At 52.1% G+C, this 24,990-nt stretch overlaps 7 protein-coding genes across 7 annotated transcripts; 3 read left to right on the forward strand and 4 right to left on the reverse strand.

Moving 5' to 3' along the window:
* Positions 1–6,998: 6,998 nt before the first annotated feature.
* On the reverse strand, positions 6,999–8,027 carry CCOS01_03213 (carboxylesterase; the record flags this gene model as incomplete). Its single annotated transcript, XM_060451399.1, has 4 exons — positions 6,999–7,028; positions 7,093–7,340; positions 7,416–7,654; positions 7,846–8,027. The coding sequence occupies 4 exons, from the start codon at positions 8,025–8,027 to the stop codon at positions 6,999–7,001; spliced, it is 699 nt and encodes a 232-aa protein (XP_060317664.1).
* A 1,337-nt stretch (positions 8,028–9,364) lies between these two features.
* On the forward strand, positions 9,365–10,609 carry CCOS01_03214 (alcohol dehydrogenase GroES-like domain-containing protein; the record flags this gene model as incomplete). The annotated part of the gene is made up of 1 exon (XM_060451400.1): positions 9,365–10,609. One exon carries the CDS (start codon positions 9,365–9,367, stop codon positions 10,607–10,609), a length of 1,245 nt encoding a protein of 414 aa, XP_060317665.1.
* Positions 10,610–11,024: 415 nt separating this feature from the next.
* CCOS01_03215 (uncharacterized protein) lies at positions 11,025–13,236 on the reverse strand (the record flags this gene model as incomplete). The annotated part of the gene is made up of 5 exons (XM_060451401.1): positions 11,025–11,569; positions 11,643–11,941; positions 11,994–12,535; positions 12,699–12,882; positions 13,181–13,236. The coding sequence occupies 5 exons, from the start codon at positions 13,234–13,236 to the stop codon at positions 11,025–11,027; spliced, it is 1,626 nt and encodes a 541-aa protein (XP_060317666.1).
* Positions 13,237–14,944: 1,708 nt separating this feature from the next.
* Positions 14,945–16,848, reverse strand: CCOS01_03216 (carboxylesterase; the record flags this gene model as incomplete). Its single annotated transcript, XM_060451402.1, has 6 exons — positions 14,945–15,220; positions 15,290–16,022; positions 16,088–16,160; positions 16,224–16,440; positions 16,527–16,634; positions 16,699–16,848. The coding sequence occupies 6 exons, from the start codon at positions 16,846–16,848 to the stop codon at positions 14,945–14,947; spliced, it is 1,557 nt and encodes a 518-aa protein (XP_060317667.1).
* An 853-nt stretch (positions 16,849–17,701) lies between these two features.
* CCOS01_03217 (uncharacterized protein) lies at positions 17,702–18,695 on the forward strand (the record flags this gene model as incomplete). Its single annotated transcript, XM_060451403.1, has 5 exons — positions 17,702–17,741; positions 17,798–17,852; positions 17,960–18,117; positions 18,261–18,458; positions 18,511–18,695. 5 exons carry the CDS (start codon positions 17,702–17,704, stop codon positions 18,693–18,695), a joined length of 636 nt encoding a protein of 211 aa, XP_060317668.1.
* Positions 18,696–20,546: 1,851 nt separating this feature from the next.
* Positions 20,547–21,290, reverse strand: CCOS01_03218 (uncharacterized protein; the record flags this gene model as incomplete). The annotated part of the gene is made up of 1 exon (XM_060451404.1): positions 20,547–21,290. One exon carries the CDS (start codon positions 21,288–21,290, stop codon positions 20,547–20,549), a length of 744 nt encoding a protein of 247 aa, XP_060317669.1.
* A 1,264-nt stretch (positions 21,291–22,554) lies between these two features.
* Positions 22,555–23,694, forward strand: CCOS01_03219 (uncharacterized protein; the record flags this gene model as incomplete). Its single annotated transcript, XM_060451405.1, has 3 exons — positions 22,555–22,750; positions 22,799–23,475; positions 23,548–23,694. 3 exons carry the CDS (start codon positions 22,555–22,557, stop codon positions 23,692–23,694), a joined length of 1,020 nt encoding a protein of 339 aa, XP_060317670.1.
* Positions 23,695–24,990: the final 1,296 nt, after the last annotated feature.

Raw genomic sequence — 24,990 nt, forward strand, 5'->3', positions numbered from 1 at the left:
TTACATTCTCGGCCGGGCTGTAAAGCCTCAAACCTCTGAGTCGTGGTTTGAAGAGGCCGTTCGTAGTCTCGATGGAAAGCGGTGGTGTTCGGACGTCGGGCTGGCTGCGGCGGGCGGCGTGCGAAAAGGCGAACACTCACACGGCACGGAACAGTTCCTAGATGGAAGGGCGAGAGGCGAGGATGAAGTAGAAACAAAAAGACGAACCAAATGAAGGCAAAAGCGACCAGGCGCGGGAACGGGAAAGTCAAAAAGGTAAAAAGAGTGTGTGTGACTGACTGGGCCTAATCAAAAAAGAGTCAGCTTGCAGGAAAAGAGAGATGAGGAGAAAGTGGGAGGGCGGCGCAGGATCAGGGACGGGCAATATCCAGGCATAAGCAGAGGCTGCAGAAGAGGCACACACACCAGAGAGTGAACACACACACAAACACTCAATCCACGGTCCACCAACAGGGACGGGGAAAGTAGAGGCGACAGGAAAGGATGGGAAGGAGAATCGTGCGTCCAGCCAGGCTTTGCCCAGTTTGTCCTTGCACCAACATGCGAGATTCTAGACTTGGCGGACCCCGCGAAGGCGGCGACTCCTGGAAATATATGAACAGCCGGGGTTGCAGACGTTAGTGCGCAGCTTCTGCTCCACCAACACGCACAGGTATCATGGGCTGATTGGCCGTATATATGAGGTGTTTCCTGGTTTAATGTACACGGCTGTGCGAGATCACGGCCAAAAGATGCAAAAATATACTTTGCGCAGTCGGGTGGTTTCCTGGCAGGGGGTTTCTCTCGAGTCTTCCTGCAGTCCGCTCAATGGGCTGAACCACACACACACATGCACCCGCATCCATCTTGTATTCCCTTCGGAGGGTGAGGAGCCAGACGGGCAGGTGAGCGTCGCCATCCCGTGGATGCATACTGCGCAGCTGGGGAGTTGGAAGAGGCGGCTCGCCAGCCCTGATGGTGGAGAGGAAGACCGAGATCAGCGACGATACTCGCAGACTGTACGAAATGGAAGACGGATAGAGGCAGCGGTGCAACTGAGTGAAACCGGGCTGTTACAGGGAGAGAGGATATTCAACAGAGTTCACTCCGGCCGTTCTCAGGTTGGTATCCATGACTAGCATCGCCTACGACATCACCGAGTCAAGATGTCTACCGTATCGGGAGCAGGAGATAATGGGCTGTGCAAAGGGGGTTCTGAGTGTTGTAAGTGTTTCTGCGATGTCGAAGCCTGGCGATACACCTGGAGTTGATCTGCTAGCTCCCTCCCCCTCCCTTCTAGAATGTATACGGTTAGGGTTGGACCGCACTGATGGGTGCGAATTGTTTGACTTGTGGTTTCAAGCGGCTTAGCCTTGGCGTCACCAAGATTGGAGTCTTGGTCCGCCCAGCGATGAGAGCTGCCCCCCGCTCTACACTATCCACGATCAGGGATGCCCCGAGGAGGGCTGTCGACTCATAGGCGGCGATATAGATGAGACATGCATCCTTGTCCCGGTTCGCGTTCCCTCTCCACTGACCTCTTGTATCCCGGCAGATCGTTTCTTTCGTACCGCAGTATGGTGTGCCCCTGTGGGCGGCCCCGTTGAGGCCGCAGAAAAGTCAATGAGGATTGGGCCTTTCTCGTTCTCCCAGATCTCTCTTCTTGCTTGTGACTGAAGCGGATATTCCGCGAGCAGCCCAGCCAGTGGGATACCACTGATGGGTGTTCCCAAATGCACGTAAGTGCATCTTCGAACTCGGCATAGGCATGGCAACGTAGCAGCAACACGGGTATGGATAGGCCTGGGCGCACGATTTCGGGGACAGGGGCACTGTGGCGTAATTCACCCACCTTGGGTTGCACTTTGGGGGGGCCGAAGTGACTGAGTGCTCCTATACGTGGTACAATTTTCCCACATCCCGGCTCTGCACTTCCGTGCGGCCACGTGGAGTGACTGTGAAAAGTGCGGTTGAGAAGTTGAGAGAGCGAGCAAAAGGTCGAATGTGACACCGTGATCCCTCTTTCAAGTTTTCAAAAGGCTCCAGTCGTTCCAGAAATGGAAATTCGGCGTTCTTGTTCAGGCTGACGGGTAACGACGCTGCTAGCGAGTCCCGTGTGGTACCCGAGCTGTCATTGTCGCACGAATTGTTCGCTTCAGCCATTGTGTCTCCCTATCGCGGGCACACGGTTGTCACCGTCCCGTTAGTGTACCGTAGGTCCGTCCCATCTTTTGACACTTTGAATGTCACTAAACACTGCACTGGGGACGTTCCAGAATCCGCGCCAATGGGACACCAATCAGAAAATCCCCCTTCCGTGGCGACGTCCCAGTGTAGATGGATGATCTATACTTGATCCGAGGGCCACGTCCGCTTTTTGGGCGTTGGTGTCACTTGGTGACGCCTCCCCTCTAACACCTCCCCGAAGAAAAAAGCAATCCCGATGTGATTTCCAGACTGGACTCTGTCTCCGTCCCAATGCTCCCTCTGTTGGCCGTTGTGTGACACGTTCCCGGCTTCGTGATTCGGCCGAATGTCCAACGGTTGGGCCTTGGCGGGGATTCGGACAATTTACGGCGGTAGTGAGCAGTGACATGTGTCGACGGTGGATTTGTGGGAACGCAAGTCTCAGGAAAAGAGGAGAAGAGCGTCGGGAGTTTTCCTGTTCGTACGTTTTTGTGCTATTTTTCTTTTTGTTTCTTGCGTCTTTCCTTTTCCATACGTCGCTGTCACTCTGTCCTGGTTTTTCTCTCCGACGACGGGTGTGATGAGTATAGGTGCGGCAGACCGCACGCCGCACGCCGCAACGGAGGCCTTGCTGGGCTGTGAGCCCGCGCGGTAGTATTATCTCTTTATTTCAATATGGGTCTATATAGAAATGGCCACATGCCGCCCAAAGCGGGACTTCCTTCCTCGGATGCGGGATGCTCGGCCGTTTCCAGGGGAGCTTGGCCGCTGATTTGACTGAATCGTGAAAGGTTCAACGTTGCAAAGTAACGGAGCTCAAGAAAGCTTCTGTTGCAGCACCGATGGAGTCGTGCTCTCAATAACAAACGTGCGCCCAGAAATCAGGAGGACAGGGTGATAGCAACAGTATTACAGAGTCGCAATGAACTAAAAGCAAAAAAGGATCGAGGAGTTTTCGTCGGTTAGGAGAGACATCAAGAGGGCCGCCGAAACTTGCACGATCCACATGTGAACGCCCAAGGGTAAAAGTAAAAGGCCCAGGCTTAAGCGGAATACGTGTGGATCCTTGTGCTAGGAAAAGTTGTGCCGTCGCGAGATTCCAGGAGTACGGGCTGGTCGGCGGAGATGATGGATATCGCGCGGAACTTCGGGTCTCCCCCAACTGCCAAAGGTGACCAACTCTGACGCCACGCGAAAATACTCAAAAGAGGGAACCAGAGGCTCCTTTCCCGCAAATTACGTAGCAATACGATGCCGCTTACCGCTTACCTCGGCCGACGCATGACCTCTTCTTCAATTTCTGGTAGCGAGCCGCACGCACACGGATTGGACAGTCTGGCGATAGGCGAGAAAGTGGCTCGTCACCCTATGATCACCCAGTGACGACAGAGCAGTGATGCTGCGATGGCGAGGACCTCGCAAGTGCCGGAGATGGCTTCCCCAAAAGAAATGCCATCACCCGATAAGCGCAGCCGGCCTATTGCCAAAGTTCCAGGCACACAAAACATACTAGGAAATCGGCGTCTTGGCTTCAACGGGCAGGCTAATTCTCCCGACCTGGGGGGAGAAAAGAGCTTATGCCCTCTAGTGTGCGTCCTTAGCCTCCCAAGGGGGTAACTAACGGGTCTCACGTCCAGTCGTGGAAAAGCTCGCCGCGCTAGACAGCTACTTGGGACTGAAAGTCTTGTGGCTTCAAATCTTCATCGCTGACAACGGCCTTCACCGATCGACTAGGGTTTCGAAAGATGTGCCAAGCGCTCGGGGCTCCCTTTCACATATTGAGAGATCACATGGCTTTTTGAGCGAGAACGCTGACGAGCGGTCTTCTAGAATATCGTTGCACAGAGGGGGGGCCTAGCGTTCATCTCTCCACCTAGCCAGCCATCCCGGGCGGGAAGAGCCATGTCGTGGTGGCTTGCCTTGTCATACGCGTAGGCGAGCTGAGAATTTAGCGCAAGAGTAATTTTGTTATCGGTCAAGATTAATTTTGATGAACAACTCGCGGCGCAGCATGTGCCGAAAATGGAGTCTTTCCTTTTTTCTCCGTCAGACAAACAACACGCTTGCATTGTTGCTGCAGACCACTGCCGACATATGCAGCGGTCTGAAGAGGCGGTGGTTGATAATGTCTTGATCATGGGGGAGCATTCCAATAATCGTCACGAAGAATTAGTCCTAGGAGACAAACAAAATCCTGATGTGCCGCATGAATTGACGAACGCGCAACCACTCTCCAAAAAGCCAAGCCGTGAAAATTAACATGGCAACTGGCGGCTCTTGCAGTTCCGCCAATAGAATCAAGACTCTTGAACAACCTGCAGAGCAACCATCCGGGCCAGTGATATTTCCTGGGATATCGCGCCGGGGTCTATAAGTTGAGGGTGGTGTGGCGGAGCGGAGCAGGCCGCGCGAAGCGGGGTTATACACCAGGACGATGTGTTATTGGGAGGCTGGGTAGGATCTGATCAGCCCAACGTCCCCTCGGCGATCTTCAAATCGATGCTAAGCTGCTAGCTGCTTCTGTTGGCTGCTCACGCGATCTAGACATTCAAGAATTTGGCCGTGAATCAAAATGCATAGATTCTCCATAGTCAAGTTAGGTAGTGGTTAAAAGTTCATCAGATGTATACCACGGCTTCAACGGCAAGGTGGTAATGTTGGTGGTAAATGCAAACGGTCCAAGGAGGCGTAAGCTACAGCATGTGACTCTTAGTTGAGGTATTAAGATAGGCCAAATAGTAAACAGTAGCACATTTTAGCGTTTACTTGAGATGTTGAGACAGATCCAACGACAAACAGTGCTAGTCTTGCTCAATTGCGGTCTCATTTGTTGGTTTAAATGTGCCAGTGAATTATCAGAACCTGTCAGCAAAGATGACTCTCCGTCAGGTAAATAGAGCTGACCCTTTGCACAGCTGACATTCCACGTTCCTTTTGTCTGCTGCCATCGTTGAGCCTTGCATGCGAAGTACATTTGTGGCCCTCAGTATTTTCCTAGAAAGAGAAAGGCATATAGGGAGGAAGAGAGATAACAGGCCTTACGGGACGGCATTGAAGGGTGGTTTAAGGCTATGAGTTTCAGTGCTTTTTGGTCCCTGCAGTTGTCAATAGGTGTATGACACAGGGGAGAAGCTCACAGAGGCCAACTGCTATTAGGGTATAGAAGATAAATTACTGAAATCTGCCCTTCCCTCGAGGTATACAACTAGCGCTCTATATATACCTGAGCTGGTCCTTTGTTGCTTGGTCCCCCTCCTTATGCCCCTTAAGCTATCCCTTAACCGGCGAGGCCAGACAGCAGTGCAGTAGCTTCCGTAAACAGTTTGACAGATCTAAATGATGTACATACGCTACAGCAGACTCGTTGATAAAATGAATAAATGACACTGGCTTGGTCTCTGTGATTTGCCCCTTACCTACCGTGGGTCGTACGGACCAGAAAGACGTCCAGTTGTAATTCGTCAAAGAGCAAGGTGGACTTTATGCCAACTCAAATAAGAAAGCCAACAAACAATTGCTTCTCAAGTTTACATATAACATGAAGGTGAAGAGTGTTATCCAAATAGATGATAACTAGATCAAATACCATTTACACACTTGGCATGGCGAACGACGTCCTGATATGGCATGGCGATCGACCGTGACATTAATGATTGCATGAAAGGTCTAGATATAGCCTATTAAATCCGAACAAAATCCGAACCCAAGAGCTTCGTAGTACCGAGACAGTGTGTCTCTCTTCACTGGACTTCATGTCTTAATAAGGATCTTATCGTCAAAAATCAAGCTGCTACATTTTCTCTTGATGATCACATGGCATTGGTTTATAAAACGAGATGTTCGCGTTAAAACAATACAGCACCAGCCTCTGAAGACATCATCGCATTATTCCAATTCGTGCTCTCAGATTACTAGGCGGTATACTCATCAAAGTCTGCAGTCATATCAAGACGACCATTTAGTGTCTACTCATCAATGGGGACTCACAGAGCGTACTCAACAAATCGACCATTACTCCATAATACCGAGCTTTTGCATAGTAATAATGCTTCGTGCATATATTGTATAGTACTTAGTGATGTGGGTTAATGTAGTCACAAATCAACTGACCTGTCAGAGCTTTGCCAGTTCCAATTAGTCCACAGCCCTCTAGGCTTCAAGTAACCGAAAGTAGCACTTAATTACCGTAATCTACCCTTTGACCAACGCGTTGCTTCTACTAGCGGGATAAACCAGAAGGGCGTGGCTTATGCTGAAGACACATTGTTTACTAGACACCCTCAGGATCGTGCACAAAAACATCCTCTCATATCTATCTATCATTATCAATTGGTTTTTAAACAGATTGGATGCAGCCTAACGTTAGCGACTATCCTCCTCAACACAGGGTTTGCTTTTACCCTAACCTTAAAATACCCCGAAGGCGTACCCTTTCACTTTCTATAACATGTAGCCGTTCTCAACAAGCATTAGACTCGACTCATTATCGAAGTGTCAGACTATATGCCTACATGTCAAGAGTCTTGATGGAAGAGTGGCCATATCGGAATGCTGTCTGTCAGGCAGAGCACCTTGACGCCGTACCAACAAGTCTAGGAAAGAGGAATCGCCGGCAAAGACAAGCAAATCCCATCAAATGAGCTCCCGAGACCCAAATTTGTTCCCGTCTGGTTGTCACGCGCAATTTGAGCAAGGGTAAGCTGAGCGGGATCATGGATCGGCCATCCACCAGCGTAGCCAAGTAAGCCAGATGAAGTATCTTTGGCAAAGGTCGTCCACGCCCCCCGAAGAAACTCAGCAGTCGCCAGCTCGACTGCAGTGCTGGGCGGCTTCTAAGGCAGCGTGCCGAAAAGAGGTGGAAGCTAGAGGAAAGACAATAGTTAACCTCACGATGTACAAGTCCGGGCAGCATGGTTAAGCACTCACTTCGGCACCGTGATAGGCTCCGCTGGGTGGGTTGGCAGAGATGGCCAGGTTGGGAAAGTCTCCGAAATGCCGGCACCTCCAGGCCAGCATCCCATCGTCCGCAGTCTGGCTGATCCTGATGGCCGTACCGCAGGTGTAGTACCTGGAGTTGAAGTCGTTCCAGTACGCGTCTGATTTATTCGGCTGCATCGAACGGAAGAGTCCCGCCTCGTTGGTATTGTCGTCAATCAGGTACCCAGCCTCGGCAGCTCAACGACCAGTATAATCCTCAAATACGAGAATGTCGTCCACGCCAGGCCCGAAAGCGGGCGTAGAGCCGACACCCGTCTCCTCGGGCCCGAATGCGCCAAAGATTTTCTCGCTGGTCCGGTTCCTCATGCAGTCCGTGACGAGCTTAGGGTCTGTGGCATTGCTTGTGTCAGTGCCGCAGCCGACGGCCGCCCCGAGTCTAGACCACCTCGTCGACATGTAGTTCCTGCTAAGAGCGGGGAAGCCAACGACGGCTTTCTTCCGCTCGCCGACTTGTGGCTTGGTCCAAATATTAACTGACAAACAGTCCTCGCTTTGAGGGTACTCTGTGTCAGGCGGTTGCATACAGCCAGGGCCCTGTTTCGCAGCACGTTAGACACTCAACGTTCCCAAGTTGAGGTAGGCAAAAATGACCAAGATAGCCACTAGACTTACGAATGCTGAGACATTGATGACTGCAGAGTCATTATAGGTAACAGGAGGCTGAAAACGCAGGGCACCTACAGGTGCAGCGGCAAACGGAATCCCGAGATACTCGAAAACATCGGGGACGTCCTGGGTAGCGTGGCCGACGACACGACCGCTGGTGGCGGAATTTCTTGGTCAACAGACCAGGTGTCGAACTTGGTAGGCTTTGGAGCCATGAGTCCGCAAAAGACACCTATAATGAGCGTGGCATGCTTCATGACGAAGGACTTTCCACACAAGAATGACGTTGATAGAGAGTGTGAGGGGTGGAACCAAGAGAGTGAAAGAAAAGAAAGAACTCTTCGACAGTTGAGGAGATGCGATTGGTTCGAAAGGAAAAGTTAAAGGTAGAGTTCGAACCGCTAGACTCTTTGAATGCAGAGAAAAGACGGACAATCGGCATCCCCAAAATATGCGCAGATGATCCTATTGTCATCACTGCATTGCTGTGGAATATCCAAGGAAGATGTACTTCGGTCCGACTGCGACTGTATATCTCCTTGTATTTAAACCACTTGCCTAATTAGTAATTTGACCTTGCAGTCTTACTTGAGAGAGCTATGCCCTCGTCTGAACCAAGAGGTTCACTGGCCGAGTGCCGTTCGCTGTCATTTAGAAGTTCGCAGAAACGAATCAAAGAGAGACCGACGCGGAAACTACAGTCAAACTATATCCGTAAAATACCTGAGCAGGACTAGAAACTCTACCAAAGATTTTCAATTTCATCCAATGGGGTGTTAAACAGATCCTGCTATGAGGTATCTGCTTGGCTCTCGTCGTAACTCGCCAGTGGTACAACAGGTCTTGATGACAGACTAGAAAGACATTCTAAAGCCTTAAGCCCATACGTGATCAGCCAATTCAGACCGGGTCCATCCCGACTTCTTCCCATTCTCATTGGCGGCTACAGAAGAAGTCCAGCTAGGGGTAAGCGGCGCACTGCCGTTCCTGAGGAGATATGCTTAACCCAGTCTCAGCAACTGACAGGGGTGTAACCGGAACTTTTTTGCAGGCAGGTAATTTTAACTTCAGCCTTACAAAACTACTTGATAGTAGTGGGAAGCCAAGTAGGAGGCTTTGCTGAAATCAGGGCACCGGTATCAACGCCTCGGCTGATCAGCATGCATGCATACGCGGCACGTATGTACGGTCATCATCGCCTATCTGCAGCCGGACCAGGCCGCTCTTGCATGATGACTGTCCTGCCGCATTTGAAAGATATGCCGGGCTGAGACTCGCGCTATATGGCGCTGTGATGACGGTACTCATGGGAATAGCGAAAAGAGATGTCGATGTAGACGTATCATCATATCCTGTATGCATCATCCCGAAGTGACGAACTCTATAGAAACAAGGAGATATAAGAAATGACTTCTTGTTCTTTCTCCTCGACTGCTCTATCGAAGAAAAGAGCAGCAAAATATCTTGCTCTGACCCCAGTAATCGTTCTCATCAGAGCTTCTCTCTGCTATCGCATACAGTTCAGAGACACCGTCTTCCCCCCGAGCACCTCAGTTGAACCGCAAATATGGCACTCAACATAACAAACGCAACAATGCCAACAATGCGTGCTGTAGCCTGGTTCGGCCAACCCTACAACGTCTCCGTGATCGACATGCCCGTTCCCACCATTATCAACCAGACAGACGTCGTCAGCCGCATCACCTCCTCCGCCATCTGCGGCTCCGACCTTCACATGTACCACGGCTACGGCGGCTCGCCCAACGTGCCCTACGGTTTCGGCCACGAGGCCGTCGGCTACGTCTCCAGCGTCGGCGACGCCGTCTCGAGTCTTGAGGTTGGCGACTATGTCATCATCCCAGACAACGCCGACGACGGGCACTGGGGTCCTTCGCACCCCTTATCCTTCGGCGTTGGGAGCGCAAACTATGGCGGACTGCAAGGTATGCTTTCTTTCAGAAGATACCAGCCTTTCCCCCCCTATTTCTGTATGATTCGTCCGTTCGAAGACCGCACGGATAGTCGTCCTCAGAAGTACGAGACAACCCAAGTTGACCCAATCTTCCGTCCTGTACCAGCCGAGTACGCCAGGGTGCCCCACGCCGACACATCCCCCATCCCGATCCCACTAACCTCAACAAACACCACATCCGAACTTGACTACCTCATGATCACAGATGTCTTCACAACAGGCTGGCACGTCATCTCCTACTCAGGCTTCCAACCCGGCGACACAGTCGCCATCTTCGGCGCCGGGCCCGTCGGCCTCCTAGCCGCCTACTCCGCCAAACTCCGCGGCGCCTCCAGGATGTACGTCGTCGACCGCATCGCCAGCTGCCTCGAGCAAGCCGAATCGTTCGGAGCCATCCCCATCGACTTCACCCAACAAGACCCCGTGGAAGCGATACTCAGCCGTGAGCCCGCTGGCGTGACGCGCAGCCTCGACTGCGTGGGCTTCGAATCCGTCAACGCTACGGGAGATCCGCACAACGGCATCGTGCTAGAGAACATGGTTGCCGTGACCTCCGTGTACGGAGGCATGGGTATTGGCGGTGTGTACAACGGCGGCGGAAACAGCACCGAGGGAGCGCCCAATGCCGGGACCCTACCCGCGGAGATTCCTATCCCCATGGCATCGCTATGGAGGAAGGGCTTGTCCGTCGGAAGGGGTATCGTCTTGCCTTTGCTGAGGGCACCTCCTTTGCTGGACTTGATCGCATCTGGTGTCGCTAAGCCGAGCTTTGTGGTGACGGCTGAAATCGGCATTGAGGATGCGTCGGGGTATTACCGTCGTTACAGTGACCACTTGGAGAACAAAGTCGTCATCCGGTTCCCTTAGATACATCGCACGTAGAGCACAAGACGAGTGAAGACGAATGATGGTAAAGAGTGGATTTGGTCTGGAAGACCACTATACTAAGGATAATAGCTCGAGATAATGACAATAAGCAGCTCGATGGCAGTCCAACATAAGGAACCCAAGCACCCAGTTCATCGTAAATGTACAACCTCTTCCTACACATTCACAACACTATCAGAAGTATAACAATAAATAACAAGCACAAAAGAAAATAGATGTGGCCGCTAGACATGGCGGGAAAGGAATGGTGGGTAAAGAGTGAGATTCGATGGTTTCGAAGTTGGCTGTGCTGTGGCAAAGTGCCACAGCTCTCAATGACCATGATGACGAGATGAGAACGTATAAGTGCCAAGAAAACATAGCATCCGATGAAAACAAGGTGTTCCACTTGTTCTCACATGTAACTTCGCCGAGTCCCAGAAGCGTCTTCAACGCTGCCGGTACCATAGGCTGAGTCGGGATATGTAAAGCACTGGTCGTCTGAGATCGGAAAGTCCGAGGGAACATTGAGCGAGTCAAAGCTCAGGATGTTGGAGATGTCAATATCGGGAACACCAAAATCGAAATCTAGAGTGCTCTCGAAGGCACCGGTACCGGCGCCGGTATCTTCATCGATACCAACAGTCAAGTTGGCATCGGGTGACACCTGCGGCGACACCGCCCGAGATCCTCGCGCAGTTTCGGGATCATCCAGGTCCGCCACCTGCGCAGGTGAGGGTATGTGCTCAAAGATCTGGGCGCACCTAGCCGAGCTGTTCCGGATCCAGACCGAGAGGCTGTGCATGAGACCGTCTCCATATCTCTCAAATGAACGATTGAGATCTTTTTCGAGCTCGCGCTGGATCATGTGGGGCAATTCACGCCGCAAGTACTTAAGAAACTCCACATCTTTCGAGTTGGAGTCGCCTGCATTCGTCTTGTCCGGGCTGGCGTCATACCCTGATACCAAGGTCAATTACTGGGGCTCTTTTCTCATCTCAGGTTTCTATCCTAATTGGAGGTTCAAACTTACAAGGACTTGGAGGGCTTCCAATGTCTTGCGTCCCCGGAAACAAGGTGTAATATACTTCGTACCACTTGCTGACATCGTCTTGCTTGTCGGCGTCGTGCTTACCGGGTTGCCTACGCACTCTGAGGTGCTTCTCCGTCTCTTGATCCATCCCCGCACCTGGGTCCAGCTTGCGCTTCTTCTTGTCAAGTACAGGACAAGGCACGTCTGCTCTTTGGTGCTCGTGAAGTGAGTTTTCGCTCTTGAAGGCCTCAAAACACCTGTTGCAGGCGTAGATGCGATGCTTGCGATAGAGGTGCTCCCTTTCACTGTGTTAGTGAAAGTGTTTAATGGCTGACTGGGTAAAACACTCACTTAACCCGGTGAATCTCGTGCCAACCAGGACCAACGCAGGTTCGATGGCTCTTGTATCTTACGGGGTCGTTCTTGTAGTAAGGGCATGCAAACTTTTGACGGTCATCATCCTCGTCAGTCTTCGTGCGCTTTTTATTAGGCTTCTGCTCGTTGTTCTCGTCGCTTCCGGATCCTTCGTCGTCTTGATCACGCCCCTTGAGTTGCCGCTTCTGACCAGCTACAGGACGCGCTTCCGCAGCCCTTCTCTTATTGACGCCTCCTGATCTGGAAGCCTTCGAACCGCGCTGACAGTCCCCGTCTTGATCTTGAGCATCCCCAAGGTAATAGACGTTGTCGTCAAGCCATTCGCAGACTCTCGCCATGAATATCTTGATGAACGCTTGCTTGCGGTAAGCCAGATAGTTATCGATGACGGCTGGTGTGGGACTCGTCCGATTTCGACCGGTTCCCGCGTTGGTAGTGCGAGCAGGCCGATCTGCGAGTTCGGATCTGCGAGATGAAGGGTTTGGTGGAGGTGATGATCTACCAGAGGTGTCAACATGCTGGAAAGTTCAACGAATTAGGTGGGCTACCTCTGAGAGGCGCTCTGGGCCTCACTTCCTCCCCCACTGGTTTCAGTTGGGGAAGAGAGTCTGTTGCTGTGTGTTCCCTGACTGTGTGAGTGACTGGTCGTCAAATCAGCGGAATCGAGGAGGTAGGACTCACTGATACTTGTCTCACTACAAGGTCTGAGTTGGCTCGAGTGCTTGAGGACTTGGGTGGTTTGGAGGAAGGGGTTTCGTGTTTCTTAGGCATGTCCGGTGAGAAGTTGCCCGGCCGGCTATTGTGGAAAGCCTTGAACCGGGAAAGCAAGCAGGTGAAATCGACGAAGGACTTCTTCTTCGATGATCTGCGGTGGTATCGATGAAAAGAGTTCAGATAGGAAGGTCTAGTATAGGGGGTTGGTCTTGAGACGGCGAGCATTTCCTCGTACGGGTAAGAGAGTGCACGCTAACACTGGGGTTGGAACATCCTGCTCTTTTCTCGAAGTCGAAATTGTGCTGCCTGGAATAATCAGGTGAATTGGAAAGTGAGGAATAGAGTGCTCAGTTGCGAATTGGCGTTGTTCGATGATGTTCAAGCGAAAACAACACCAGGCTTCAAGGCAACTCGGTCTCGTTATATCTCCCTCAGAAACCGCTGCTTACACGACCCCACTCCTTGACCCCACGCTCACAATCTTGCGCGCATTTGCGAACAACATCTTTGAGAGTAGTCGAAGAGGGGGCGCATGTCTCAAGAGATGCCGCCTCACTCTGCAGAGTCCAATGGCAAATGCAGAGCGGAGGTGGTGGCTTGATAAGCCCATTGGACGCCCCAGAAAACCATGAGAGACGCAAGATCTCATCATCTGGGGTGGAACTGGGGAGCTGTCCGTCATTCTATCCCATACGGTGGAGTACGCAGTGTCGCGCATGCGTGTCCGCATAGAATCTCGCCGATGGTTCGCACACGATTGAGACTACTCAATTGCGCGCGAAAGAGATCTTCACTCGAAGCCGTGTAAGATAACCATTATCAATGCGACGCCTAGGCCGTCGAGGATGGCTCCTTCAGTATAGATTTGCTGTTGGTTCAGTGTCCAATCAACCCAGTTGCCTTCCTACGCACGAGAGAAGCAGCTATTAACGGCATGAACGAGAAGCACCGTAAGTACTCACAATCACCCAGTCAATCTCCTCAATTGACCCGATGGTGAACAGTTCAAAGCATCGGAATCGTTGACGGTACTCGATCGGGCAAAGTCACCCAAGACGACATCAGTCGGCATTGGCCGATCGTTCCAACTGCCTCCGCGTCCCCTTAACTCGCTCGCCCGACCACAAACATTTCCGGTGAAAGGTATGGTCGAAATCATGCCACGTCAGGCAAATGAGGGGTTCAATTGCGGCAACGTAGGAGCCAACGATCGTCGGAGACATACGGACTGCAGTCGAAGGGGCTAACTGCATTGCGAACCGTCGATGGAGCGAACGGACGGCGTCAGGTCGGCGAGGTACCTCGTCGGCAGGGAACCGGACATGATGAACACGTGAGAGGCGGTGGCTAGCGGCAGCGACTCGGCAGCTGAAGAGAGCGATAAGATGCAGCCGGTGGCCGCATTGTTGCAGCAACTCAAGCAGGCTGAGCAGAGGAGCCGGTAGCGAGGAACATGGGCTCGTTGCCTGTTCTGCCGATAACGGGGAGACTTTCCGGGGCTTCGGTTCGGTATTCGTATTTTGCCTTTTGAATAAATTCAAATGCCTCGAGGAGTTGTTTTTGGAATCAAAAGTGATGGAAACCCGGGATGATGGTTGTAGAGAGGATGGATGGGAGTTGAGACGGATAATAAAAGAGATGATGTTCGGGACGGGAGTCGTACAAGAAGTCCAATTAGAGTTTGGAGCGTGCACAGCCAGCTTTTCGGGCCTTTTGTCCTCAGGAATCAGGGCATGTACGTACCCCTTCAGTGGTTGCTACCCCTAACCACCGCCCCTGCCCGCTTCATTTCCAGCGGGGTTCACTAACTCGTCATATCCCAGGGCGCCCTGCAGGTCCGAATTGAAATATCACTCTTGGCGACGGGTTATGGGGATCTTGAAGATCGCTCGAGGAATCTGAAACCAGATCAGATTTACGAGAGCCAACTTACAGTTTGATGAGTAAAAGGAGACTGCTTATGGTTGCAACATCATCATTGTATCGCCAATGCTTTACGCATGAGGGTGAGATTTCTCAGGAATCCGAAAGCGGCTTTGCGAGGTCAATGGGACGCGCAACATGGTCCAGTAAGAGTCATTTGATGCGATACATTAGAGAAGAAAATACTTTTGGGTATATTAAAAATGGTATCTTGTAAATGGTGGGAAATTGTGGCTTCATATGAGTTCATTACTTTTCGTGCTTCCTGTAGAGAGCGTCTTTCAGAGTCCTCAAGCAACGGGGACTCCTACTTGCGCGCAGAAGCCATCATAAGCGTCGCCCTGAGCCAAATCGGCACCTGTCTGGTTTTGGAATGAAATTCGGTTCAGAGTGTTACCGTCGGCCTGGTAGTTCGGCCACGTGCCGTGGCAGTTGTAGTTGAGGAGACCAGACACTGGGTCCTTTGCGAAGGCTGCCCACGCACCACGCATGTACTTGCCCACGGCAACCTCCTGCGCTGTGCTGTTGATTGCCGCCTGTGGCACGGTGTCAAAGAGAACAGGGAGCTAATTAAGCGATGTCAGCTAATATGTCTCAAGCCAAGAGTATTGACGGAAAAAGAAAGTATGACGAACCTCGGATGCGTGCCATGCTCCACTGGGCGGCGTCGTTGTAAGAGCAAGATTAGGGAAGTCGCCGAAATAACGGTATCGCCATGTCGGATGGCCCGCGGAGACGGCCCGCGCGGCTCTTCTGGCAGCGGGACAACTGAAAGCGACAAGGTTGAAACCGAACCAATATGTCTCATTGAGGTCAGGTGCTCCGATCTTGAAGAGCCCAGCCTCGTTTTCAGTGTTGCCGATGAGATACCCTGCGTTGGCCGAGTCGCGGATGCTGTAGTCGGCAAAAATAAGACGATCGTCTACCACAGGAGCAAAAGAGAGACCTCCAGCGGAAGCGATACCGGCATCTTGCGAAGAAAGGCCGGTGAGAAGATCCGTGGCGGGCTTGCTGAGCATGCAGTCAGAGACCACCTTGGGGTCGGTCAAGTTGTTACCGCAGCCGACCGCTGACGTGACGTTGAACCATTTCGCGTTCACAGTTTGGTTGGTGAAGATACCGAATCCAGTAGCCGTGCCACTCATGGGGATGAAACCGCTGGCGATGGGGTCGGACGCGTATGCGTAAGAGTAGTAGTCGACCAAGGAACCCCCGGCAGATTGCCCAAAGATGGTGATTCTGTTGACGTCGCCGCCAAATTTCTCCACATTATCGCGGACCCATTCCATTGCCAGGCGAATGTCGAGGAATCCAAGATTCGGGGCGGTGACCGGGTTGCCTGGAAATCCGAAGAGGTTGAGGCGGTAGCTTCAAGGTTGACCCGAGTTAGCATTGACGATACCTGGCTCCCCGAGCCTCCGTTGACTACTCACCTCATGGACACGACCACCACGTCATTCTGGTCTGCGATGAACTTTCCGTTGTACGCTGGGATACGGGAACTTCCTGCAACCCGAGTCAGTACACCGTGCATGCTTTCTTGGTTTGTTCAGACGAAGCCACTCGTACCTGTGGTGAAAGCACCCCCGTGAACCCAGACCATGACAGCCTTTTTCGAATCGCCGGTTTGTGGCTTGGTCCACACATTCAAGGTCAAGCAATCTTCGCTCTGAGAGCCCGTGTCACCCAACGCTTTGGTCACTTCAACAGCCGAAGCGGGAATACCGAGCTTCAAGATAGCTTCCAGACTAGTAGGAGCGTTCGCCGGCTGCATGCATTGGTGTCCCTATTGGAATGCATCAGTATAACGTTGACGAGATATCAATTTTGACCCTTTCAAGTAATATTTCCAAGTTTTCGGGGAAGGCTTACAAAGTCTGAGCCATTGATAGGAGAAGCACCGGTAAACTTGACTGGAGGCTGGAAGCGCAAGGGCCCAACCGGCGGCTGAGCGTACGGAATGCCCAAATATTCGGATACCTAAGACATCTCTTTGTTAGTCGAGGCCCATTATGTCCAACGCATGTATACTTGCCTGTTCGACGCCAGCAGCAACATGTCCTGCAACGGGGCCGCTGGAAGTCGTCACCGACTGTCCAACAGTCCAGCGAGGGAGGACCGGCTTGGCAGCAACTAGACTGGAGGCGGTGGCCACAGCCCTCAAGACATTGTTGATGATGCTTTGGGCTCTCATGGTGATGTTGAGGTTGAGAGAGCTCAACTAACGATAGACTAGGAGACCTGAGATGAGGTGAAGAGAGGTGGGCGTGGCAGAAGAAGGCGACTGAGCCTGAAGCTGCGGATAGGCGCTATTTAGAGGATCGCCTTGCTGGGCTCGCAACAGGAGGGGACCTTGACCTCGTCTTTATGTCAACGAACTTTGCTGAAGCCATTGTGGACCATGCTTGCCGAGGGGACGATCCCCAGCTCGCCGATTGCCTTGGGCCGCTCCCAAGAATGCGCGATGCCCTCCTCAATCGTCCCATTATCACGAAGGATACCCCGGATAACTAGCCCGCTTGCCAGTTGGAGTCCTGGAAGATGGGCGGGACTCGCGTCGACCACTCACCTGTTTGCTGCAGGGAACCCTGTCCATACGGACGTCGTGGCCGAGCAAAGGTGCGGATGGCAGGCCAGTTCGTGGGATTCCTCCGATAGAGCCTCAGTAACATTAAGTCGACTAGTCTATCGAGGTGACCGGGGTTAGTCGGGTTGTGGGTAAGTTCGCAACACTATCCGAATTAGGGAGCCTTGCTTGCCCCTCTCAATTCTTCTAGCAGCTCCCAAATCCAACCTTGAAGCCCACAATATAGAAAATTTTCGCCTTCCTTTGAGATACTTGCAGTCATCAAATGCACATTGACAGCCGCATATGCACCTCGAAGACCATTTCGAAGCCCAGCTTGCCTGGAGGCTGGCTGACAGTCTGCGGAACAGTGAGACAACTCCATCGTATGCACGGAGGGTCCTAAGCAACGATGAACCTAGCCAGCACAAAGTAACCGAAAGCTAGTGGAGCGGGGTCGCTAGGTCGGCGCGGCAGTGCCATGACTTGCCATGCCGGCCTTTGGGCCTTCTCACGGGTCAGTGAGTTGGCAGCGCGAGTTGATTGATACCAGCGTCGATTGGTTGTTCCTTCATAGCCTGTACAACCAACTTCCATACCATTCCCAAGAGAGGGTTCGTCGCGAAGAGTAGGTTTGCTGATGGCGCAATACTGCAGCAAACGGGAGACGATCACCTTGCCTTGGAGACTAGTGCTACACCTCCCTCGAATGAACCGCTGCCGCACTGAGCGTATTCAGCAAGACAAACGCGCCGACGCCAGTTTGTGTAGTTGGAAGAGCTAGCCCGACATCGATATCATTTGACTTTCTCAACGTCAATGCAGTGAGTGAGGGCGCAGCAAAGTCAGAGACGGAGCGTCCCGCGCTCGAGGAGCGAAAGCGGTCGTGGACCAAGCGTGAGTCCCGAAACCGAGCCTCGAATAACGTACGTTGCTTCAAATCTAGAAATGGTACTCCGTACAGGCGTCATGCTACTGCATTATAGTATTGAATTGAGTTCAACTTGAGAACAGACGAAAGGCACAACAAGGCTGTAAAGCACGAATAAGATGGTTTACAGCCAGTGAGAATCGATGTCCTCTCAGAGACCAGACTGAGAGTGCGGCTGGACAAGATTACCGCACCTCTCAAATGATGGCCACGCGTTCGTCTCCAGAGTCTGATGGGTGCGAAGGAAATGACGCGGGTACGGTGCAAGCCTTGTTAGCGCCCTGGTTTCCTGGTAGGAGAACAGTCTGTACGTAGTAAGAACAGTCAAGATGATCCAGATACCTAGACGAGTTTGCCAGATTTGATGACGCCTAGACCGTCTGGTGGTAGAAGAGCAGCAGACTCGACGTTGCAGTATTGGCGCGCCTCGGCTGCGCTAGGGAACGGCAAAAGACAAACTCTCAAGGTTCCGCCTGCAAACTATAGAGAGCTTCTGAGGCTAACGCCGGTTGCCCCTCACCGTTGTGAGGTTAGGGTAATTTGAGATCGGGGTTCCCCGCGACGGATTGCAAAGCTCGGATGCTCTACGCGAGGCAGCAAGTTCCCGTACCGTGTCAAGGCCTGGAATGTATTGTCACTACGAGCATCTGGAGACTGAAGTTACCATCATATTTGTGATGCGTCTTGCACAGAGTGGCAACACTTGGCCAGCTGTGTGGTACACCTCTGAGAATCATCTTCTGTTCAATGCATTCCTTTGTCTTGTTTGCCCCTCGAAATCTTGCGGTTTGTACTGTGCCTCTTCCATCTGCTGGAATGGGCAGTTGAGATCCCTGATGATGATGATTTTGATATTGTATGAGCGCAGATTTCCGAGAGCAAGATGATCTCAGACGGTCCAGACCCTCTCTTTCAGCGCAATGCTTTGCTCAGCAAATCGATGTTGTTCGATGTTTGGCCGGACAATGCTTGAACTTGCTCAACTGCCGATACTGAAAGGAGTGGTGAAATAAATTTGTGCACAGGTTCCCGATGATGGTGGTGTTGACAGTGACAGTACGTAGTCGAGAGTTGATCGTATGTCACACCCCTGGTCGCGAAAGCTCGACCATGTCGATCTTGTAGGCCGAGGCCCCGGTTGGCGGTCTGCAGGCGATCGTGGAGAAGATATTTGGTAGTGCCAAGATATATGCATACAAGTTGCGATTGGACAGCTTGTAAGTGGTGTTTGCTATTAGGAAGGTGAAGCCAGATCCGGGGATGCTTTGTTGCTGGAGGCAAACAGGCCGATGGTTCGGAAGCGTAGCATTGTTGAAGGTCGCTAATCTTGCGGAGAGGTTTGCCGCAGCCACCATTATAACTCGCAACAAACGTCCGATTAGGAAAGTGAGATATTATCGAAGAGAACTTCTTCAACGCCCAGAAATGGAGTTGTTTGTTTCGTAGAAGTGCACGGCGGGGCTATCAGAAGACAGCTGGGCGGTAAGGCTTTCCGAGGTTTTCAATAAGGCGCTGCCATCTCTTCGGAGGACGGCAAGTAGTGCATTCTAGAATACGGACGACGTGGCATCAGCTAGCGTTGATCGACATGGTGTCCGCATATACGGTGGCATTGTGCAACGCTTTTGAGCGCAGTGATGCTGAAGGCGACAGGATATCGGCAACGAATATGTGGACGGTGGACGGAAGGGAGGTCCACGATGGGATCGCGGGGAAGGCAACCTCAGGTACATACCTTGGTGCCGGCCAGAGTGGGTCTACCATGCTAAGCAAGGGCGAAATGGTGTGGAAAGAGCAAACAGCTCACTCGTCGGTGCGGTCCTTCTCATTTCGGCCCTTAAATCTCAACGTGCCTTATCCGATCTCATCATTCATCATGAGTTTCAATATGAGATCAGCTCTTGAGCAATCATCATTAATTTGTCCCAACTGTGCCACTCAACAATTCCATCTTATCGGAAAGCAAGAAGCAATTCCACGTCATCTTTACACCTTCACAGCCGCCATGTTTGTGCAAACACGATAACTTGACAAGGAATAGATTGTGTCCGGAAATATATGCCTCTCCGATGATTTCTCGCTTCGTAATACCCAAGGGTCTTTGGGGGTTCCTCATCAATTAACATTACGCTCGTCAATAGAGATAGCTGAATCCGACATAGAACGTCCTTTCTTCCACCGCTCACCCTGCCAATTCTCATGGATCTACTGCCGACCGCAACTGTTGAAGAGGGAGGATCCGGATCGCGAAACACTGCTAGCGGTCATGCCGATTTGCTATGTCGACCGCTCTCATCATCTTGCGAGTCGAGCGCCGTATGAAGCTCTCTCATCGCATCCGGAGGATCTATCGTCGCCTCAGAAAAGCCTGATCCATATGATTCTCCAAAGAAACTCAGTGGCTCTTGCTCTCCTTCTCCTGCCTCTTGGCCGCGACAATGCCATCGAACCTCCAGAAGCCAGGAAGTCCCTCAAAGAACAGACTTCCGATCCACGTCCACCACAAGCCCGTTCCAAACTCGATGCCGTGCCTGTGAAGCCTCGTGCGGTGGAACCAATAGCACTCGCTCAGGTGGATTCCCAAGACGGGCAGAAATATGGCCTTGACCAACCACCGATAGAACCTTGGGCCGCCGGGGAACGCGGTCTGGAGGAAGGACCAGATCGGCGTGCCGGGCAGCACAAACCCAAGCGTGAGCCAGCAGACAAAGTAGAACGCAACGGCCCCAAACACAACCACGTCAAAGCCCTGCGGCGGCGCAAAGTGCCCGACGGTGATGTCGCTGTACCCCAGCGCCTGCTGCGACGCGCGCGCCATCTCCACGACGGCGGGCCGCACGTCCTCCCACGCCGTGAGGGCCGGCTTGAATTCGATGAAGAACTCCTTGCCGCCGAGCCCGCCAGCCGCGATGGTCATGCCTTCGAAGGTGCAGTCCTTGAGCCACGGCGACGAGGCGGCGGAGCGGCTGAGGCCAGCGTAGTGGCGCAGGTAAAGGGAGAGCTCGCGCTGGTGGTCGCGGTTCATGTGCGTCATAATGCGGTCGCGCGGGGAGGGTGCGGACGTGGGATCCGTGGAGGATGAGCCCATCGCCGCGGCCGAGCCTGAGGAGGCCGTTTTTACATTGCCCTGGCGTGCCATTGCTTCGAATTCCTGATTGGGTGCCGGTAAGTGGGAGACGGACTTGGCGTGCGGTTCAAAAGAGAGTTCCGATGAGTAGATGCGCTTATTGGTATTGCTGCGATGGGCCAAGGTTTGTTCCTCTGCGGGTTCCTGGGTTCCTGGATTCTAGACCGCACACTAGGTTTGCAAGGAAGCTTAGAAATCGAAATCGAAATGCTCCGGTCGAGAGAATTGGGGTGAGTGCGGGAGACTCGGGGGGAATAACCGTAGGTGTTAGGAAAAGGGGCCTGTGAGGTTGGTCGTTGAGTTGGAAGAAGAAACATTGAAACCAACGGCCAGGAACCAACAAAATTGCGGCAAATGGTCTGTGCGATCCTTGTCCTTTGCAGATGTGGTTCGGTGTTCACTTCTACGCCTTGCGTCAGCTGTAAATGTGCATGGTCCCCCACGGACTTGGGCTTCAGGATTTTCTTCTTTTGAAGAAGCAGCGATGACCCAATGCAACGTCAAGTTTGGACCGATAACTTGGAACCGAGAGAAAGAGAAGGAAGTGGTGCCGTCGCCCTGACAGCTGTCAAACTATCTGGTCTTGTGGGATGGCCGACGACAGGGGCGCTGGAATGGACTGAACACGTTCATAGGTTTCAGAACAGCACTCAGACACGAACACTGATTTTGTGCCTCGCTCTCGGAACCTCAAGAAAGCATGGTGTTCCGAGTTTGTGGGCCACGTCACCGGCTTCACCGCTCGGAAAGGTATCACTGTCTCAAGTAGAGGCTGAGAGGCAATGATCCGGACTCGCATCAGAGTAACAACGGCGACTCGTGATGAATATAGTCGTCACATAGCCTGAAAAGCCCCTGGGTCCTTGGAAGATTGCACTTGCGGCCAATAGTATATCGCATCGCAGGCTTCACGATGGCGGAGGTGTTCGATCGAGTATGAAGAAACGATAGTACATAGCATAGCAGGCTGCATGTCTTTCTAAGATCATACTGCCGTCACGAGAGAAGTGATATGCAGAAGAAGCCCATGCGCCTCTGATGAAGCCGCCGAGCGGCTTGGAGCCGGTCCGGGCCTGATTGTGGGTCTATATGGTGGGGTGCGGGGTAACAGTCAGCCAAAAGCCGGTCCAGCCCCGGATCTAGCCCCGTTCGAATGTGCCGTTGCTGCCAGGGATGATATTGCCTGGCGGTCGCCCAGGAGAATGATTCATTCACAGATTCTTCTCAAGAAACTTTGGAACAGCCTTCAGGCACATGCAGGATCACGGTCTTCAAGATGACATCCGACAAAGCGCGCGTCCTCCTTGTCGGGTGTGGAGGCATCGGCACAATCGCCGCTCTCAACCTCGAAGCCGGAGGATTGGCTCGGGTCTCCGCAGTCCTCCGCTCCAACTTCGATGTCGTGAAGCGCAATGGATTTACAATGAAGTCTTGCGAACACGGCGACAAAGAAGGTTGGCGGCCTACCGAAGGTCAGTTCCACTAACCTGGTTTTCTTCTCACCATGTCGCTCATGGTAGTCGCGGTCCCCTTAGTCTTGAAAAGCGTCCCGGCATCAACAAACTCGGGCTCTGATAGCGTTTTTGACTACGTCGTTTGCTGCACCAAGAACGTCCCAGACGCCGGTCCAAGCCTGCCAGACATCATCGCTCCAGCCGTCGTTCCAGGCCGGACGGTCATCGTACTCATCCAAAACGGCATCAATATTCAACTACCCTTCTTCAGTCGCTTCCCTACAACCATTGTTCTCTCTGGAGTAAGCCGCATCGACGCGCACGAGCATTTACCAGGCGTCGTCGAACAGAAGCAGCCCGATCTCCTCCACATCGGCGCTTTTCGCAACCCCAACATCGACCTGGAAGAACAGCAACACGCCGCCAGACGCTTCATTGAGATGTATAGTGCCGGAGGTCAGACGACATGCCTCTATAAGCCAGACGTCGATTCCGACCGGTGGATCAAACTCGTCTACAATGCTTCGTTCAACCCCATCTGTGCTTTAACGAGGGTGAACGCTAGCCAGCTACGGACGGCGGATGCTTCCATGAACTCTTTGGTCGTACCGGCCATGAAAGAAGTAATCGCAGTAGCTGCTGCTACAGGCCACAATATCCCGTCAAGTGCCATGACACAGGCTATAGAGATGAATCCAATCGATGAGAATATCGAACCCAGCATGCAAGTTGATTTTGATAAGGTATGACTCCTCCACTTTCCCCTCCACCCATGAGCTTGACTTGGTACGGCTGTATTCACTGATACTCTCCAGGGAAACCTGATTGAGCACGAAAATATCCTTGGTGAAATCTGCCGAGAAGCACACAAGCGATCTGTAGCAACACCCATCTTGAACGTACTCTATGAGCTCTGTCGTGCACATCAATGGGGTATCAAGAGGGACCGCGGCTTAGCATGATCACTATGGGATCTTTCTAGTATCAGAAGGTGCCTCAACCCGTCACTACCATACCAACGATGTGACTAGGGTACCTTATCCTCAACTGTCGAGCCATACTCTCAATTAGATACTTGTGACCGAGGGGCTCAACAAAAAGTCGGTCCACGCCTGCACGCAACCAAAATGTGTTTTCCTGGACCGAAGATCATTCAATAGCCTCAGTTCATCAAGACTACCGATGATTCGCCCTAATTCAAATCGAACAGTGGAGACTTGAGAATAGAACGTTCACAGTCGTTGGGATTATTGCAACGGCGTTGGCCCGAGGTGAGGGGGTCAATCTCTCACTCCCTTTTCTGATTGACATTACGGATCATCTATCTGCGTAGATCATGAACATTATACTCACATCACTTCATTGTCGAATCTAGGGAAAGTCACCAAGTATCCGACTAACATGGGAAGAGATGGTCACAAAGGTGCCACAAAGCTGAGCCAAACTTGCTCATCTCAGCGGTTGACCCGTCAATTCGTGATGTTGCAGTGATCATCGTGCAGCTGCTCTCAAACCAAGAATTGCTCTGTTACTACGCAACGATCAGTCTGCAGTGCCGTAAGATAAGCTGGGCTCCCCAACGACACACCACCCCATCCCTCCAAGCCGAGCCCTTCAAGATACCTCTGGCGTCTCATATGACGGGACATATGAGACGCAGAAAACATGCTTGTTCAACGGCAATGACAAACAAACTTCTTCTCTGCATCTTTCTCCCCGCCTTCTCCCCCCGATCATAAGTCACTCCGCCGAACGGCCAAAAATCGCACGCGGAGCCGGATCATTCCCTAACTTATCGACCAATCCCCATCCCCTCTTACGAAACCTTGATGGAATCAGGCCATTATTGGGACGAGAATCTTCGGGCACGTTATGAGCTATTTTATGTACACGTACTTTACACCAGATTCATCCTTGTCAGCGGCCCACGCGGTGTTCAGAGAGACGTTGAAATGATGAAACAAGCCCTAGTTGTGGACTATGGGAGACCCCGGATGAACGAACGCCTTTCTTGGCAAGTAAATCGTCGTCTGATCGTCGGATTCGAGTCGGTCTTCGCTCGATACACCTTATTTTGTTGCCCTTAAGACATCTATCTTGTTACAATCGATCAAAATCTGCTCGTCTTAGAAGCCATTCAGGTATACTGATAGTTAAACATGATATTACTTTTTCACTATATCCATACATGTTTTCCTGTAGAGAATCCCCCTTGAGTAAATCCAACGCCTTGCGATGCAATGGTATCATCCGTCTCC

This window comes from Colletotrichum costaricense (assembly GCF_030867565.1).
Source record: "Colletotrichum costaricense strain IMI 309622 chromosome Unknown Scaffold_3.1, whole genome shotgun sequence".
Taxonomy (NCBI): Eukaryota; Fungi; Ascomycota; class Sordariomycetes; order Glomerellales; family Glomerellaceae; genus Colletotrichum; species Colletotrichum costaricense.